This window comes from Aulonocara sp. 'chitande type north' Nkhata Bay, linkage group LG20 (assembly GCF_057382095.1).
Source record: "Aulonocara sp. 'chitande type north' Nkhata Bay isolate Kocher_YH1m ecotype deep benthic linkage group LG20, A_spYH_male_GT1.1, whole genome shotgun sequence".
In the NCBI taxonomy this organism is placed as follows: Eukaryota; Metazoa; Chordata; class Actinopteri; order Cichliformes; family Cichlidae; genus Aulonocara; species Aulonocara sp. 'chitande type north' Nkhata Bay.
In genome coordinates this window covers 6,623,324-6,642,982 of record NC_141363.1, presented here as the reverse complement: position 1 = coordinate 6,642,982, position 19,659 = coordinate 6,623,324, and the positions used below count along the sequence as shown (strand labels likewise).

General features: G+C 40.4%; 1 protein-coding gene across 8 annotated transcripts in view; it reads right to left on the bottom strand.

Moving 5' to 3' along the window:
• kazna (kazrin, periplakin interacting protein a) overlaps positions 1 to 19,659 on the bottom strand; it is a 196,269-nt gene that overhangs the window by 19,792 nt on the left and 156,818 nt on the right. For 6 of the 8 annotated variants that reach the window (XM_086278819.1, XM_086278818.1, XM_086278821.1 and 3 more), the window contains 4 exons: positions 15,884 to 16,075; positions 1,595 to 1,731; positions 1,024 to 1,194; positions 607 to 690 (listed from right to left, as the gene is read on the bottom strand). In XM_086278819.1, the coding sequence (XP_086134945.1) occupies positions 607 to 690; positions 1,024 to 1,194; positions 1,595 to 1,731; positions 15,884 to 16,075 (584 nt within the window). The remainder of the gene's footprint in view (positions 1 to 606; positions 691 to 1,023; positions 1,195 to 1,594; positions 1,732 to 15,883; positions 16,076 to 19,659) is intronic. The other 2 variants (XM_086278820.1, XM_086278822.1) reach the window with 2 other exon arrangements.

Genomic DNA, 19,659 nt, shown 5'->3' with positions numbered 1-19,659 from the left:
CGCTGCTTTTCTGCAGGAGTAACAATGAGCTGTACTGGAGCCTTGGACATTGTGTTTGTGCATGTTTATTTTGTGTCAATAAAACCTTTTTCTTTGTGTTCATGTTTTCTGATTATGCTTGACATGTTTTTTTTATTGCTTATTGTGCGAATCGTATCATCATGCCAAGCGGCGGCGGGCTGCAAATCACCAGCACAATCAACTCCACTGCAATCATCTCCGTCTACCAGCAGTCAAACGGTTATCAATCACAGTCTCTGTCATGCAAAACAGAATACAATCCCAAACCTTCAATGTAATCATTAGTTGTCAGACTACTGATGTTTTTGTTGCCTCCCCCAAGCATTTCAACGTTCAATTAGACCTGAAACACATTCCGATCGATTACAGTGGAAATCTGTGGGACCACCGATGTTAGGATTACTGGGATCAGTCAGGGTGGGCTGAGGGTTAGTTTAAAAAACAACAACAACTAAAAACACTAAATGAAAAACGTGCATCTGAGGAGCAGGAAGAGGCTTTCCAAAGCAACAAACAGGTCACAAATAGGAGAAAACTCCACAGGGGGCAGGAGTGGAAAGATTTAAATCTTGGGGCCTGTCTTACCGCCATGACCCTAGGAGAGTAGTCCCTGTCCACAAGGCGCTCAAACACCCGGAACTCCATTCTCTGATTGACACAGTTACTCATCTGGTGGGGGGGTTGGAGACATGAATGATGGCTATGCTGTACATTCAAAAGGCTTTCCGTGTTTTGATTAGATGCAGTTTAGGCAAAACAGTGCAGAGTGACCAAAGAGATGTACTGTATATCCCTGAACCAGGACTCAAACTATTTGTGCAATATCTTTGTTTCTTTGACTAGTCAGTCGACATTGTTATCTTAGAAGGAAAAAAAGGAACTCTAACATTAGAAATGTTCCTAAATATCTGATTCCAGAAAATGGAGCCTATAAAAAGCCAGTAATGCAGTGCTGACTCACTACCTGCCTGTCAAGTTCCCTCATTTGCCTTTCTCTCTCACCATGGCAAGTTCAGCCTCCAGCTCCTTGATGCGGTTCTCCTTGAGATCAAGCTGGGACCGCAGCATCCCCGTGTGCTCCGTGGCTTCCTTGGTCTGCCGCCGCAGGTCCCACTTTTCTCTCTCTAGGAGGTCTTTCTCTTTGGCCAGCGCCTTTACTGCATCCTCGCTCTCCTAGTAGACACACAGATCCTGATGGATTGGTTCACACATCAAGCACGACTAAACAGAACGATTCAAACAGAAAGGCAGTGGCTCTTTCTGTGCTGCCTTGTTAGGGCTTTCAATATTTCATTTGATTTTTTTTTTACCCTGAGATGACAGGAATAAAAAAAGTGCTTCTAGATGTTGGGCTTACTATGACATATTCTTGTGGCACCACATACGCACCAACATCTAAATCTAAATACCACAAAAACATTTTTTTTTAAACTGTAAACATCCTTTTTTGTAACCAACCGTCTTTTTAATTAAGCAGATTAGAGCATGCACTACAAAAAAACCAAACAAACAAGAAAAAGTGGGTCTGTATGGATGCGTGTGCCTCTATACTGTTAGAAAACGGGTGCCGTACTTTTCTGTGCTGCTCATAGTTGCGTATGAAGTCACGGAGCTGCTCCTCTCGGCTCTCCAATGTGGCATAAAGCTGCTGCATCTGATTCACCAGGTCTGCCTTCTCTGCTTTCAGACGCTTACGGTCCGACTTCATGGCTGGAAGACAGAGTTTGTGGAGGGTCAAATAACTTGAAGATTTACATACTTCTATTTAGTCATAATCTACAGTGTAGATGACTGCACTTCAGTGACAAACAATAGAGTTCAGAGGATTATTACCGTTTTATCTACAGTAAGTTATAAGTGGCTTTATGTCCATGTTCGTGGACCTCCCCCATCCTACCAACGTGCATGTGGTGAAAACTGGAGGTGATCAAGAGCAGACAACATGATAAAGTAGGAGCTGGGGTAAATGTGGGTTGCAAAGAGGCTTCCAGATGTGTAGCAAATATAGACAGGCTAAAGCTGTTTAGCATCCGATAATGAGCCTATTATCTGAACTTTCAGCTGATATGGGTGGTGCTGGGATTGCAGACAAGCTTGACTTGAAAGACTTTAAGGTCTAATGCTGTTCTTAATGTTTTGACACAGCCATGAAGAATGTTGCACATTAAGAGGTGGTCTTCATTAAGGAGTCTTCTTTAATCTAACTAACAAATCTTTTCCTGATTTGTTAGTTTGTTCCTGAAGCAAATAACAATAAAAACACCTGCTGTTGCCGCTGACTATACGTTGATAGAGAGGTGGATCAAGCATGAACCCTTATGTCAGTCTGCACTCTGTTGCTGGGTTTGTTAGAGACTGAGTCCCTTTTTTTTCCTCTCCCCCCGTCTCTCTCTGCCACACACTCTTTCTAATCCTCTGGCAGCTCACCCACGCATCATGATAAAGAATATGGTTCACAGGGGTTATTCAGAGAAGCTCTAATTTTCTCAAAGACAAACATTTTTTGCTCTTCTGCATCTGCCTGTTCTCCTGCTTCCTCTTGATCTTTTTTTACCTCCTCGTGCAAGATTGTTTTTCAGAGGTGTTTAAAGTCGAGGTTCCCTCCAGCTATCATTTGAAACTGACAATACATCATTTATTTATATATTATTTATTCATATTGCATCTTTCTACTTTTGTCTTCTTCACATCAAACTGCTTTTCCTAAAAGCACAGTACTTCTCATCACGTGTTCATCTGCCTTTTTCTGCCCTCTTTTTTTCTCCCCTTCAGAACCAGCTGTGTGTCAGTAATGAACTTATATCACGGCTTGGTTAACTGCGTGACAGTCACAAGTTGTGTCTGGCGAACATGCTTGGGCAAGCGGAAATGAAGGACAGATTCAACCTCTGTTTTTTTTTTTTTTTTCAACCGCCCTCGTCATCCTTTCATATCTCTCCCTTTCACTTGTTCTTACCAGAGGAATCCCCAAGCCAAAGGGATACGCAGACCACATTAGCTGGCGAATGAAGACAAAAAACATCCTTCACTGACCAAGAGAAACAGGAAACCTTCCAGCACCTGCCTCAGGAAGTGAAATCAAAGCCGTCTTTGAGATGAGCCAAAAACACTTCTGCTGCCTCACATCCTGCACCTGTGATCGTTTGGCAACAGCGACCCTCCTGGTGCTGGATGCAAGAAAGCACTCACTGTGACTCTTTGAACGGGTTCATTCACACTTGCAAATCATATTAGCACTGTTAGTTACTGCTTCTGACCTACCTATGAACATTTTGAACATACAATTGTGCTCCGGGGGCTCAGACTGTTACGTTACACGCACGAATGTAGGAGAGATGGGGAAGCACTCCTGCTGACAGACATATTAATGACTAACATACTCTGTTGCTCAGTTCAAGCCTCCAAGAATTATTACCAGTTGAAACAACCAGAGAACCACCTGGGAACCATACAGAATTGAAGCTAATGTGTGTGGAGGTGGAGGAGGAGGATGACACGGGAAGGAAGCAGTTTAAGAGACTTTTCATAAAGAAATGATACACATCTGTGCAAGCATCTGTCTTATTCGCTGACTGCTGCGAATGTACTTGAATAGCAGATCATTTGAATCCAATATCACTCAGGAAAAATTAATTCATGGGTTTGAGTTAAAAGTTCAACTTTTACATTGATTTCCCAATACCTTAGTATGCCTACTGTCCATCTACTTGATTTGCAAGGACATGCTAAACCTGCTAACGCATGTTATTCCAGCCCATTTTGCATTCTCAGTCTTCAAGGGCCCCCCATAAATGTTCAGCTGGGTTATGGTTAGGTATCTGTGGACAGAAAGCCAACACTCCCTGGATTTCTCTGGTGATCAAGTAGTCCTTTCAAGGCTTTGAAATGTGTGGTCATTATCCTGCAGTAGTATGAACCCCTGCACACAAAAAGTGCAAGTCAGAGAGCATGTCTCTGAACCTGTCAAAGTGCAGTAGATTCAGTACAGGTGTCTGACTCCAGAGTAACAAAACATTCCCAGACTAAAATATACCCAGCAGTACCTTACATTGTTAGTCTGATGCATTGCATTATCTTCCCTCTTGTGTTTTGCTGCTTTCCTGGGGAAGTGGTTTAGATGCTGCTACAGGCCCACTATGAACACTACTACACAGCCTTCTTTTAGCAATTCAAACCTAAACCTTCAGTCTAGCTATGCTCTTAACACCGACAAAGCAACTTGTTGCCAAGAATAACATTTATTTTTTTTTGTATTTAAAAAGGCACCTAAATCCTTCGCACTGAAGAAAGATTTTTTTCTTTGGCCCACACTGCATTTTACAAATGTTTAGCACTTGCTTTGCAAATTGTTTGCCTAAAATCAAAAGAAATGTTTGCCTTTGTGAGAAAACTGTATTTGTGCAAAAAGAAATGTCAGCCTGTATAAGCAGAAAAGAAGCGAATCAGGACATCTGCAAAACATTCCCCTTAAAAAGTCCAACCCAATGTGGAAAATCACAAACACCTGATTACAACATCCCTTTCTACATAATATATATATTTTTAAAACTCACGGCACAAAGGCTCTTCTGATACCCGAGTCCTTGCAATTTCAAGTAGTTCAATGTGAACATCTATTACTAGAGTGTGCTAAAAGCTTTTGTCTGCCGGGCTCCTCTATGATGCTACTGAGAGACTTAATGAGTGAGCCAAGTCACTGGTTGCTAGACAGAAACACTGGACTCCTCAGGGAGCTTGTGCCAGTATTAAAAATAGCTAAGAGCAGGTTATTAACCTTATTAGGAGTGCAACCCGTTTTTTAGGATGAAAACATTTGGGGTCTGTTTCTAGCATGTTGACAACAATTCATTCAAATTATCATAATGAGCACTGACTGGCTGTGTAATACATACCCCCCTCCCCCTCCCCCCCTCATTCGGAAGAACGGAATATTTTGACATTTTCCAAACTATGTATATTTGCTTTCTTGTGGATAGTTAAATAGGAAAAAAATGGATACTTCTTTCACCTGCAAGATTTAAAAAGTAGCCTCTTTGCTTAGCGCTGTGACAAGATAAAGTGGCATTTGTTGGAACAATCACACAACATATAACAAGTTAATGGGTGAGCTTTATGAATCTTGGGAGGCATAGTTTGAACCTCTTGGTGAAGCCAGGTGAGCTGTTTGTAATTCAAAGCTATATGAATATTACACATTAAGGACGAATATTTTCTTGTTAATTCTAGAGGCAGCAAGACTTTATCACCCTTGATTATAAAAGAGGGGGGAAAAAACAACCTCAGCCATGTTGTTGTTGCTCACACAGTGTGTTTTTCACATCCCACTCACTGCATCCTTCTGGTTAAATAACATCCCTCATTATCTGCTGTGCCCCATCTATGGTGGCTCACATAACAAGATTTAAGCCAGGATTACAGACAAATAACATTTCCTTTCTATGTGTTGCCAGCTCACCCTTAACAATCACCTTTTCTTCTGAGGAAGACTTCTAAGTGATGGAAGTCTGCAAAAAATACACTGAATCTACAGCACTTCTAAAAAAATGGATATCAGTAAATTTCAAATTGTGATTGTGCTGTGACCTTTAAGCTTAAGTTCCTTGGATAGCATTTTTAGCTAAAACACAAACACGCGCTCCTCTGTAAATGATGATCGCTACATTAACATTAGCCCACGACTGCGTATAACTTCAGCTCTAAAGAGAAGGGACAGGCTTTTAGTCAGCTCTTAACATAATTATTTTGGGAGAGAACAAAAGAGACATCGGCTCATTGGAGGGAGTCCATTGTTCGCGGTTTGGGATTTTAAATCTGCCAGCTGAATAATGATGTAGGAGCCTCAGAGCAGCACAGTGCACTCACCTCCTCAATTCCTCAGTAAAAACAAACTCATGGGGCTGTGTGGCGTTGATATCACTGGCATTATTTAACAATCCTCGCTGTAAAGCAAGGCGTGTTACCGTGGGATCAGACATCTTTGTGGAGAAGACATCTGACCTTTGTAAGGTACAGTGGGGCAAAAAAGTATTTAGTCAGCCACCGATTGTGCAAGTTCCCCCACTTAAAATGATGACAGAGGTCAGTAATTTGCACCAGAGGTACACTTCAACTGTGAGAGACAGAATGTGAAAAAAAAATCCATGAATTCACATGGTAGGATTTGTAAAGAATTTATTCGTAAATCAGGGTGGAAAATAAGTATTTGGTCACCTCAAACAAGGAAAATCTCTGGCTCTCACAGACCTGTAACGTCTTCTGTAAGAAGCTTTTCTGTCCCCCACTCGTTACCTGTATGAATGGCACCTGTTTGAACTCATCATCTGTATAAAAGACACCTGTCCACAGCCTCAAACAGTCAGACTCCAAACTCCGCCATGGCCAAGACCAAAGAGCTTTCGAAGGACACCAGGAAAAGTATTGTAGACCTGCACCAGACTGGGAAGAGTGAATCTACAATAGGCAAGCAGCTTGGTGTGAAAAAATCAACTGTGGGAGCAATCATCAGAAAATGGAAGACATACAAGACCACTGATAATCTCCCTCGATCTGGGGCTCCACGCAAGATCTCATCCCGTGGGGTCAAAATGATCATGAGAACGGTGAGCAAAGATCCCAGAACCACACGGGGGGACCTGGTGAATGACCTGCAGAGAGCTGGGACCAAAGTAACAAAGGTCACCATCAGTAACACACTACAACGGCAGGGAATCAAATCCCGCAGTGCCAGACGTGTTCCGCTGCTGAAGCCAGTGCATGTCCAGGCCCGTCTGAAGTTTGCCAGAGAGCACATGGATGATACAGCAGAGGATTTGGAGAATGTCATGTGGTCAGATGAAACCAAAGTAGAACCTTTTGGTATAAACTCAACTCGTCGTGTTTGGAGGAAGAAGAATACTGAGTTGCATCCCAAGAACACCATACCTACTGTGAAGCATGGGGGTGGAAACATCATGCTATGGGGCTGTTTTTCTGCCAAGGGGACAGGACGACTGATCCGTGTTAAGGACAGAATGAATGGGGCCATGTATCGTGAGATTTTGAGCCAAAACCTCCTTCCATCAGTGAGAACTTTGAAGATGAAACGAGGCTGGGTCTTCCAACATGACAATGATCCAAAACACACCGCCCGGGCAACAAAGGAGTGGCTCCGTAAGAAGCATTTGAAAGTCCTGGAGTGGCCTAGCCAGTCTCCAGACCTCAACCCCATAGAAAATCTGTGGCGGGAGTTGAAAGTCCGTGTTGCTCGGCGACAGCCCCAAAACATCACTGCTCTCGAGAAGATCTGCATGGAGGAATGGGCCAAAATACCAGCTACTGTGTGTGCAAACCTGGTAAAGACCTATAGTAAACGTTTGACCTCTGTTATTGCCAACAAAGGTTATGTTACAAAGTATTGAGTTGTATTTTTGTTATTGACCAAATACTTATTTTCCACCCTGATTTACGAATAAATTCTTTACAAATCCTACCATGTGGATTCATGGATTTTTTTTTCACATTCTGTCTCTCACAGTTGAAGTGTACCTCTGGTGCAAATTACTGACCTCTGTCATCATTTTAGGTGGGGGAACTTGCACAATCGGTGGCTGACTAAATACTTTTTTGCCCCACTGTAGCTAATGAAAACAGATCAGACATACAAGCTATTTAAGCACCAGGGGAGAGAAATCTGTCGTCGGTGGATTCAACATGAAAGCAGTCTAATGTTACTGTGGAAAAAGATTTCAGCATTTAGCAAACATTTCAACACTGACTAACTGTTGATGTGGGATTTTTGCTGTTGTTTGGGGTGAAAAAAAAGTTCCAAATTGGACGTTCAACTGGTTTGAGGTTCTTCTTGAAGGCTGTCTCTTTGCTAGTCTTTCTAGCAAGAGAAGCTTTGTATTCAAGAGTTGCTTTCTAATGTTTACTGATTGGAATAAAATGAAAAAAACATCCTCAGGAGAAAGAATGAGCAAAAAAATATATACTTCACTGATGACTTAAACTCGTGACCTCAGGGTTTTTTGAGTACATTTCCTTTCATGCTGAGCTAATTGACTTCCCACTCAAGCAACAGTATTCCTGGGTTTATGATGCTGTCGTCACAGACAGAAAGACACAGGCTCTAACAGTTTAACTGTTCCCCATGAAACAAACATGAAAGAATTTAGATATACATACATGATACATACAGGACTGACAGATTGCTAAGATACATCTAAATAACACAATGGGCCTCTATGAACCAAACAAGGTTTCTTACTTAATTGTAAATGTAATAGTTTTAAATGGACTTGTACTTATAGAGCTCTTTTCTACTATAACTGAAAACTCAGTGCACTTTTTACTACAACCTTTATTCACCCAATCACATAGATTTTGTGGCTGATGTCATTTATGCGGGCATTTATGCTAGTACTGGTGCATTATGTGCTGGGATTCTTTCATATCTATTCCAACAGTTTCAGCAACCTCCCCCTGGGAATTTGCTGACATTTGTGAGTACATATTATTGAGACAATAACTGTTATTCTCTCACTGATAAATTCAAAGACTGCAGCAAAAAAACAGCTAGAAACGCACAGGTGGAATCGATAATCGATGGCTGTGTCAAGGCGATGTGCCGTTACACCAGCACACATCGAGTTATGCCATAGGTTACATCATACGTTTTCAGTGTGGCTTGTGGTTACAACATAGCAATGGTGTAGATTTCCCACTTAAGCATAAATCCCCACTACCCGGGCACACCCAGGACCTTTAAGTGCAAGCTAAACAAAACTATCTGGATAAAAAGTTGTAAAGGTGTAGGTGCATTTGAGGAAATATGTCACAAAAGCTCTGACTGTCCCACTAGCTCTTAGTTAAGAAAAACCTTATTTGCTTAAAGGTCGTCGGGTCAAGAACCTGAACCTGAAACCTGAAGAGATTCAGTGGTGCTGAGAGTGTGTGTGCTTTTGTATGTGTGCACTGGTGTTTTAACACCTAACAAGGAAAGAGGCCTTGTAGTCAAGGACAGAGCTAAGCTAAGTACAGTGTAGCGTGAAATGACACTAAACAGAGCCGGCAGACTGTGCTTTGATGATACATAGCTGTCTACTGCTTTCATATGAGCTCTGGCTTGACTTGAAGTCCCTCAGTGATAGTAATAGCCAAAGTGAAAATAGCTAATTAAAAACAGCAGTGAGGGCCAACTCCACTTTGAAACTTCATTAAACCAAACTTTGATGAGAAATGAGAGTTGCGTAAACGTATAAACACCTTTTGAGAACTTCCTGGTTGCATTCACCAAGCTGGGGCTTAGTTTCTCTTTGTAACACCGCTTTATGATTGGCAAAAATGAATCAGGTCATTGTCATTTGTGTGAGGGGCATTAAATGCAGCTCTTGGGTTGAATTGAGTGCCCATGGACATCATAACAAAACCTGCAATTGTAAAAGGTTGGCAACTACCCTCGATTACAATTATAGCGTTCACACACCAAAGCCCGGTTCACAGTGGAAGCGAACTCAGGCCTTAACATTTAAACGATGTGGGCATCACACCAAATAAAGGCAGAGAGGGAGATAAAGGAAGAGACCGCAGAGAGGAAAATGAAGAATAACTGGAGTGCAAATGCACTGAAAAGTAGCGTTCACCTCTTCTTTATTTCGTATTCATAGGCACAAGAAAATCTGCATGCAATTTAGCCGCAAACCATCTGAACCGAGGTAGGAGTGGCAACATAGCTTCAGTGATCCATTCCCAAATTAAACAGGTATTATCTCAAGTGGCAAAGAGCAAAGGAAGGAACGATCCATCTCTTTCACGCTACTTCATCACTTCAGCCGCTTGCTTCTTCATCCAAAACAAAACCACACTAAAACAAAGAAGAACTAAAAAACAAAAAAAAAATAGGAAAAAAAAAAGACAAAGCTTCTCTGCTTCACAATAATTGTTGGTAGCACTTCAATAAAAAAAACCCAGGGCTCTCATTCTTCTGGGAAAAGCACTCTGCAGGAGCATCTGGTGGGATCCTCACAATATGCCAGCCTTGTGAAAACTGAGGGAAATCAAATAGAGTCAACATCTCGGCTCCAATCAATTGGCAGCATACGGAAATTGCTGTAATTAATGAGGTATTCTTAAGAACATTTGGCCTATCTTCTTTTTTTATGATCAGACTCTCTAAAACAACTATTTCCAAGTCCGTCAAGTCTTTTTTTTAGCGTTGTTACAAACCCTTTGAATAAAAGTAAAAAGAAAAGAGGAACTTTTTTTTCATACATATAAACATTTTTATTTCCTTGCACCTAGCATAGAAGAGACTTGTAAATAATTGCTGATGTGATCATTGGAAAAAGCCAATACCTGACAGAAGACAACATTTTAAAAGTGGGCCCCCTTGCCCACGATTAACACTTGAGTTACACCTAAGTACTTTAAATCTACCAAATTCCAAGATGTAAAGGAAGGCATCAAAGTCAAGCACACATTGATTACTAATGGACTCAGTATCTTTTAAAAAAAAGCGCTTGTTCGGTTGCTTAAAAGCCTGATTTAAAAGAAACTGAGAAAAAAATGATTGCGTGCCTCTATTTGGACAATTCATTGAATTTAAGACCTTTAGCTCTGGGTGGGTTCTCATGCCAACAATGATTCTGACCATTCAGAGCTGCTACTGTTTAAAAACGTGTGCCTTCATGCACTGCATAATAAGACCCAGAGCTTTTTTGCAGTAGTTTTTCAGGCAGAGATGAGATGTACTCTACACACATAATGAAAACTGAAATTACTTGTACATTAGTAATCCTCCATGTATAGAATTCTGCAAAAGTCTTGAGTCACCCCTCATTAATTTTAATATTTCCTCAGAAACTGGAAATACTGAAACATGGGCAATCATATGTGGAAATATACTCATTACTGAGTTGATGTTTGGAACTTTGATTTCTGGGAGTTTGAGTTTGTTGGAGGTGTGGTCTTAAACTTTTGATCAGCTGTAAAACAGCCTGTTTCAGTTTACTCGCTGTTTTCAATAAATTGCATGCTCAAAAGAATGTTATGTCTCACTTCCATTTCTTCTTGTTGCATGTTGGAGCTCTACTTGGAACCTTGTTAAGATCCAACCATGCAAAATATGATTTTTCCCATTTTTCCAAGTGGTCATAAACCTTTGATTGGGACTGTAGTATGCAAGGAAAAAGCAGACTTTGTACAATTATAATGAGCTTGAAAGTTGAGATTTTGTATAACTATCTTTATTCTTAAGCACAGTCTGAACCCTCTAAGCCAAACCTTCTTGTAATTCTTTTTAAGTAGTCTTCAGGAATCGTTCTCCAGGTTTCTTGAAGGACATTCAAAGCTCTTCTTTGGAGTTTATTGCCTTTTTCTCTAGAGTCCAGACCTCAATGATGTTGAGGTCTGGACTCTGGGGAGGCCAATCCATGACTGATAGTGTCAGTCTATAGTGTCAGTCTTTTCCTTCATCAGGATGGCTTCTTGACATGCATCCTTTCGGGTCCTGTGTAAGGCCTTTGCTGGATGTTTTCATATTTTCAATGGTCATGACTTCAGATGTTCTTCTGTTGTAGATATTGTTTTTTAAAATCCTGCCACTGCAGTCTGAAGAAAAAACTTTGAAAGACCTTCAAAGCATAATTTTTTCTGATAATTCTCTGTTTCTTTCCTTTTAGAAATATTTTGTCTATTTTCTTATTACTAATTTTCTGTTCATGCTTTCTCATAACGGTATCAGCCTATTAAGATATTAATACACACAAAAACATCGTCATCAGTGTGATCCAGTACCATGTGCCAACATTGGCAGCAAGAAACTTGAATGCATTGCGAAGCAGAAGTTGGAAAAGGAACAAAAACAACAAAAGAAGGATGAAAGATGTGTTTCTACTTTCTACTTAGAAACAACTGTAAATATTGCTGAGGCCAGAGCCAACATTCACTAGCTGCTACCCACCCCAAGCCAACAGCACAAAAAGAAAAAGCTAGGAAATGCAGTTGCTGGCCTTTCACAGCTGTCTTCAGAAATTATACGTTTGGAGTGTGCAGTAGTCTCAGTGCATGAAGATTGAGAGTGACAACTGCAGACTTACAAAAGAGCTGAAACGAACTTCTGCTGTAAAGACCAGGCCAGTGGGAAAATAACAATAACATGTAAACAGTTTTGCTTCGTTTACATGTGAATGCAAATCTCATTCAATTTTCACGTCAATGTTATTTATATTGTGCCAAATCACAACAACAGCTGACTTAAGGAGCTTTATATTGTAAAAAGCAAAGACCCTACAATAATAGAGAGAAAACCCCACAGTCACACCCTGTATGAGCAAGCTATTGGCGACAGTGGGAAAGAAAAACTCCTGTGGCAGAACCAGGCTCTGGGAGGGACAGCCAGTTGGGGTTGAGGGGAGGAAGATGGGACAAAAGACACGCTGTGGAAGAGCTACAGATAAATAATAACTTGCATTTAAATGCATAGTAATTGAAAACAGGTGGCCCAGCATCCTAGGCCTATTGCAGCGTAACTATGGGGGGATTCAGGGTCACCTGATTTATCCCTACCTATAATCTTTATCAAAAAGAAAAAGCTTAATCTAAACAGTAGAAATCCAAACCCAATTCAAGTAGAAAGAGTGGCTGAGGGTCATCTAACTGACCAAGAGCTCTGACTGAATATCAGCTTGTCCTTCTGTTCCTCAAAGGAAATGCCTTCCAGAGGGGGAGGGAAAACACAAAATGAAAAATAGCAACAGGAATGACTTCATACTCAAGTTCACAGTCACTTCAATTCGCCTGGTGAACTTACCCCAGCAGAACGAAACCTGAATATGACAACACCCAATTTCCTCTTGTCCTCCCACATACCCAGCTTAATTGTAGACTAGATCCACCCCGCTTAACGTTTCTGGCCCTCGTAAGCCAACCAAAGTCCGCTTTTATAAAGCTTTCATTAGCTGCCGATTACCGTCAGTGCCTGCTGGGGCTGGTAGGCTTTGGCCTTCATTAACAGGCCTGAGTCATACAAATGACTGTATGAACCTGTGTGCACTATGTTCAGACAGCCAACATCCCGCTGAAGAAGAGATAAGTATTTATTTGATGTGTGCTCTATTCTACTCTGCCCCAGTCCATTTTGTTTTCGTTCAATTCTTCCAAAAAGCGTAGGCTGCAAGTGTCAAGTGAAATGTCGCAGCAACAAAATCCCCTGACAGCATGTCATGCTTTTGTCTGATACCAAATGGTAGTTTTTGTGTTCTGCCTCATTCCATGGGCGATAATTCTTTGAAAAAAATAATTCACTGCCACACTGATGACATCTCTGCTTGATGCCCTGCAATCCACTCTAAACTGCCTGGCAATGTTCATTTCTTTACTAACTGCAGACTCTCTGAGAAAGCAGCATGTAAGCAAAGACAGGTAGCAAATTAAAGGAAAAAAAAAAAAGAAGACGTCTGGCCGCACTGCAAATCAGTACCAAGTTGTCAGTGACCACCTTCATTATGTGATGAAGCACATCCTTCCTAATGAGAACATTTTTTTCCAGGATGTAACGCCTTTGTTCACAGGACAATGAATGGTTTGACAACGATGATCATCTTTTGACCAACATGTTCAACAGCGCTCTACTTGGACCATCAAAGCACCACATTACACAATGTCTTAGAAGGCTGGTGGGTCCATCCCTCCAGCAGTGTCCTAAAGGCTTGGACAATCAATACCAAGACACCAGTACGCTGTTTTGATGGCACACGCTGGCCCAATGCATTAAAACTTTATTTTGTCACTGGTGTGCATATTCCCAATTCAATCCTAGATAAAAAGTTAAAAAGGCTTATTTTATTTAATGACCTGCCCTCACGTTTTAGTTAGATATATGACCAAGCCAAAAACGAGACTTCAGGGAGATGAAAGATCTATGTGAAGCTAGCTATTACAGACACCTTAGTAACGTTATTTATTTTAAAATCACCTTCTTGAATCTTCTACATTATGTTGAGCTGTATTTGTGTCATGCTGCACAGTTGGAGAAGAGCAGCTCGATTTGCCAAAAGCGTGGAGAGCTTTTTCTTTTTCCTTTTTAAATAGTCCAAGCATCTGCGTCTCCTCTCACCCTGAGATATAACTCCATCTCTCTAGCATAACACATGCTAATGGACCATAATGCAACTAATGGGCTGCATCAACCACACTAATACAGACACTTATGTTAACATTATGATGAATAGAAAAGAAAAGCCCGATGGAGCAAAAGGCTGCACAGGTTTTGTCTCAGCAGGAGCGGGAGCAGCAAACAAGAGATTTAAAGCAACAGGATACTAAATTAAATGCTTTGACCAAGGAAGAGGGAAATGTGCCACTTATTTTTAAAAATTGTGTTGTGTTGTTTCCCCCAACAGGACACATTTACCTGAACCTACACTTGTTCTGCATTTTTTTTTTCCAGGAGTAGCGGTGAGGAAAGGACCAAAGTGTAGAATATCAACGACAAAAAAAACAATTCCAAAGGGATGAACAGAGTCCAAAGAAACACACACACTACCGAAAATACAAAGCAACAAAAAAAAAAAAAAAGATCCACAAAAAAGCTTAATCACAGGACCGCAAACAGAGAGGCGACGCACAGGACTATATGTACACAGAGCACTAATTAGGGAACAGGACACAGACGAGGGCGAAAAAGAGGAGGAAGCAATTAGCAGGTGAAAACACTCAGGGAATCAGGGAAAGAAACAGACAGGAAGTAAAAAGTACGACAAGCACACTAAGAAAAGTAATTAGCAAAACAAACTGCGAGGTGAAGACACAAACACAGAGGGATCAAAGACAGGGGAGCACTGGAAAAAGTAAAATATTCAAATTACAACAGGAACCAAAAGACTTATATTACAATATTACAGAAACTCAGTGATACTTATTGACTAATACACACATGAGAACATTCTTATCCTGCACAAAAAACAAGTGCATATGCAAAGCTACCATTCGGTTTATGAAATATGCACACCGGCATATTTTCTTCTTTCCACTGTGCACATGTTAATAAATCAGAATCAGTTCAAACCAAGAGGCTTGTGCAATCTCCTTACAATCAGCCATCTGCATTACTGTCCAGCCCCCATTTTTCTATACAAGGAAACATGTTTATATCCACGTGAAGCTGAGCAAGTGGTGATGAGAGATGTTGTAAGAGAGAAGCCTGCACTGGACTTTAAAAACTGATACAATCGTGTACAATGAGGAAGCCAAAACAGGCTTTTTAAAGAGTCTCCATAGGAATGATGAAAAAAAGTGAAAATGCGTTCAGGCTGACATAACAGAGGTTCTGAATATTGCTTCCCCTGTGCTTCTAAAAAGTGAAACAAGTGAAAAACAAGTTTGCTCATTGAAGCTGACATGTAAAAAAGACTACATGAAGAAGAAGAAGACGGGTAGAGCACATAATCTGTCAGCCCGAGATGAAAACTTCTTCTAGAGCATCAGTGGAATAGTGCCATGAAATCAGACTGTAAGTGATGATGTCCATGTTCCAATTTTTAATGAAAAACAAGATCAATTTAAAGGTTAAGACCTACACCTTTCCATTTAGTATTTTGTTTTCTTTCACCCTTCTTTTGTTCGTAGAAATATAATTTAATTGTTCTTGTAGGCAAAAGCTTGTCACTAGATGAAACGGTCAGGAGGTGCTTGTCTTCACACAGTGAGCAAACTCCTGGGCTAAATGTTACCTACCTGTATTATTAAAACTGGTTGCTACTACCGATCAGAAAATGTTGTAAAGAAATCGAATTAATAACAAGAACTTTCCACATTTCTTCTTAAATAAAAAAAAGTCTGTGTTTCAAACAGTACACACAGTTTCTTGTTTCCTGACAGTCCTTACCTTGCAGAGCCTCCTTGGCTCGATCCAGCTCCTGTTCCTTCTGCGCCAGCTGCACACGGAGTTCAGTGGCAGAGAGCACGTCAGCCGAGCAACCTCCCTGGGTCTCCTCCAGGTCCTTATTCAACATGTCCTTCATCTGCCGCAGCAGGTGCACCTCTTCCTGGAGCTGGGCCACCTCTTCACGCAGCAGAACTGCAATTTGCAGAAAAGGAAGAGAGCTTTACCACAACGTTGCCCAAATTAGTGCAATTGTGAATCGCTGCACAGTTTTAACAGTGAATATGCATTTAAGCCAAAATAAAAGTGTTACTTCAGCAGAGAGAGAAGGGTCACATGCTTGCTGGAATTGGGTCTCATACTGGTGCATCGGCTTTGAACAGCTACATGACTGCAGAAATTGTTGTGTGTGAAATGCTAAACTGATTTAACATCACCACGGGAGGCTGCGGTTTTATTTGTTATTGAGATAACTGCAGAGCCAAATTACTGACAGTAATAAGCATCACAGAGATAGGTGCGGTCCATCAGATGAGTAGAGACAAGGCACTGATTGTGTAATGAAATTTGTCTTTGAAGTCGTCTGTTGAACCTTCTCTGTGTTGACAGGATTGACGAGTAAAGGCGGGAGGAGTACTCATTTAATATTCATTGAATGGTGCTTTAAAGTACTCCTCCCTGTCGTTGTGACAAAGACGAAAAACGACAAAATGAAAAACAACAGCACAGACTATTGTTTTTTGTTTTTTTGTTGTTTTTTTCCCTCGCAATTTGACTCGGGGTAAAAAATTTTAAAGTGCTTTCAAAGCACCAGCAGCAGTGAGAGGATTTCGCTCCCTTTTAAAACAAGCCACAACAGACAAATGTCACACTTCAATTTTTCACATTAAAACGAAAAAATAAAATCCAAAATTGTGATTCTTGGCACACTGAACGCGGGTGTCTAGGTGTCCGTCATTTATAGTCGGATGAGTAGAGTCATTCTGCTTAATTTCATGCATCCTCGGGGCAAAGGGGGAGGGTGGGGGTGAGGGGAACTGCTTTACCCCATCTCGTGCAGTTCCAGTACCAAGTGCCATGCATAAATCACACTTCATACTCTGAGACTCCAGCTCCAACTCACACTGAAAAAATAAAATCTGAGATGAATGGGACAACTAAGGATGACAAATGTCCTCTGTATTTCCTGGTCATTGTTGCACATTTGAACCAAGAATTTCAAAGATGTAATAAGTGATGCTTTTCTAAATTTAAACAGCATTACAAAAAAAAGAGAAAAAAGAACTGCATTCAGTCAAGGTTAGGATTTCTGGTCATGTAAAATTTGAACGTGGAGAAGATGATTGCAAGTCCCTTAATCAGAACCTAATCAGAAGTTTCCATGTGGAAGCGAGGCAACTGTCTGTTATCTAAAGAACGTGCTTCTATAATCTTGTTACAGACAATAGCTCTAAGTCACTAGATGCACAGTAACAGCACTCTGCACAATGCGCTTTTAAACTGTCTTTTTTTAAGGCATTTAGGCCTGTTTGTCATAGCATTTTATATTGTTTTAAAGCATTTTAAATTCTCATGGTATTTTCATCTCTTAAATAGACGGTTTTATACTTTATGTACTTAAATTAATTGAGCATGTGTGCAGTGCGACTTTCTTTCATTCAACTTCAAACCCTGTTTGGACCGGATCAATTAGGTGGTATATTATATATACTATATATATGTACCTATGTTTGAAATTACAGAAGTGATTGCTTGAGAGACAACAAATTTTGTTATATGTGTCACATCCACGGACAGTAACATTATTACAAACACAATGCAATGCCTCCAAATAAAACCATACTGCGTTTAAATGCTGCCATAGTGATTCCTGACATATATGATATTATGAAACATCAGAAACATCAGGGGTTCACATCAATTATTTATTTTCATTTACTTTTTTGTGATTAATGCACTCCATCCATCCATTCGCTTCCGCTTATCCTTTTCAAGGTTGCTGGTGTTAAACTGCATCATCCCCTTCTGCACCCATACCTATGACTGATTTCTTACATAAGGACACTAGAGACCTTCAAGACTACAATAAACTATGACAACAAACCATAAGAGAGGATATGTGAGCCTTGCTCCGATACATTTTCGCGCAGCATGGATCACTTTAGGTCCCATCTTGCCTCCCCTGAAACTACAATTAGTCCCACTGCTTTGCCCGTATGACATGTACCTGCTTCCCAGGCCTTTTGACTCCATTAATTTGATCACTGGCTAAATGTAAAGTGGCTGAGGATAAGTGCTGCCCGCTAAATAACGAAAATGAAATGTAAAAGGGGTTATTAGGAGAAGGGTCGAGAGAGAAATGTTGGCGAGTGGAGTGTCATTACACAGAGGTATACTTAATGGACCTGATAATAGAACCACATTTTACGGAGCAACTCAAGCAGCAACACCCTTATTGGCAATCCGAGAACTGTCCCGTTCTGGAAACAGCCGAGCGCAAGATACAGTTCATGAGTTTTTAAAAATCCTATAATAGCCACAGACTCAGTTTAATTTCTTATTCATTAAGTTTGCATGTAATGATTGTGCAAAGGCAGCAACACAAGGAGTTCTATATAATGGGCAAGTATATTGAAATTGTGTGTTCAGTCTCCAATAACCAACCCATAAATACAGATCAACATTCTAATATCTAATTCAATCATAGTTATACATTATAGATGGCATCTGAGGATTAATATAGTTTATATGTATTTTTTGACTGTAAATAAATATGTTTTTATAAATGGGAAATTTATGTATACTACTCAAAATAGAAAAAAAATGTGTTTTAAACAGATGTTATGGAACAACATTGTAATGTAGGCATAAACAAGATGTTTAATATGAGGTATAGCCTCTTCTGGACATGATGCAAGCAGTCACCCATCTGTGTATGGACTGAACAAGTATCCAGATCTGCTGTTGCTCAATTGCTCAACAACAGATTTGAGTGCAGCCTGCAGCTGCAGTGCAGTAGTCATTGATGGTGGCATCTGATGATCACGTCGACCCAGGATTTCCCCAGCACGTTCAATTGGAGACATACTGGGACTAAATCCTAGCCAAGGAAGTCTGGATATACTCCTAGTTTAGAAATGTCTGTGCTACTCTGGCAGCAAGAAGGGTCCATGTTGGAGCACCTCATGACCATTCAACTCAGAGATAGCCCTCTTATGGACATAGAAGGCTGGGGCTACAGTTCATATAGGCATATAGGCAAGTTGTGCATACACTGTTTTTGTGTTCAGTAAACAAATCACTAGTTTTCTAAGAGATTACAATGATTTACTGAGAAGCAAAGACTGAAAAAAATATTTCTCGACATAAAACTTATTTCTTTTCTTCCCAGCGCAACATGGAGCTTACACAAATATAGAACAATATAGCTCTCACTCTGACTTTATGAGGTTAAAAACATGTATAGACGTGTGCACTGTATTCGAGCATTCACAATTCCCTATCTTACACTTAGAGTTGTCATGCTCTAAATTTACACCGTTAGGTTTTAATTTCTATTTTTAAGCAATGTGTTTTTAATGTATTATGTAAAATATTCACCTATACATATGAATACCTTTTGCTTGCCTTACTGAAATCCATGACTGGAATTATTTTCTGTGTGTCCATTATAAAAAACAAACTATAAGCACGTGCAATCCTGCAGTACTTTGAGTTTACAGCTACATTTTTTTATGTTAGTTAAAATATAATTTGTTGTATATACTATACTTAGCAAG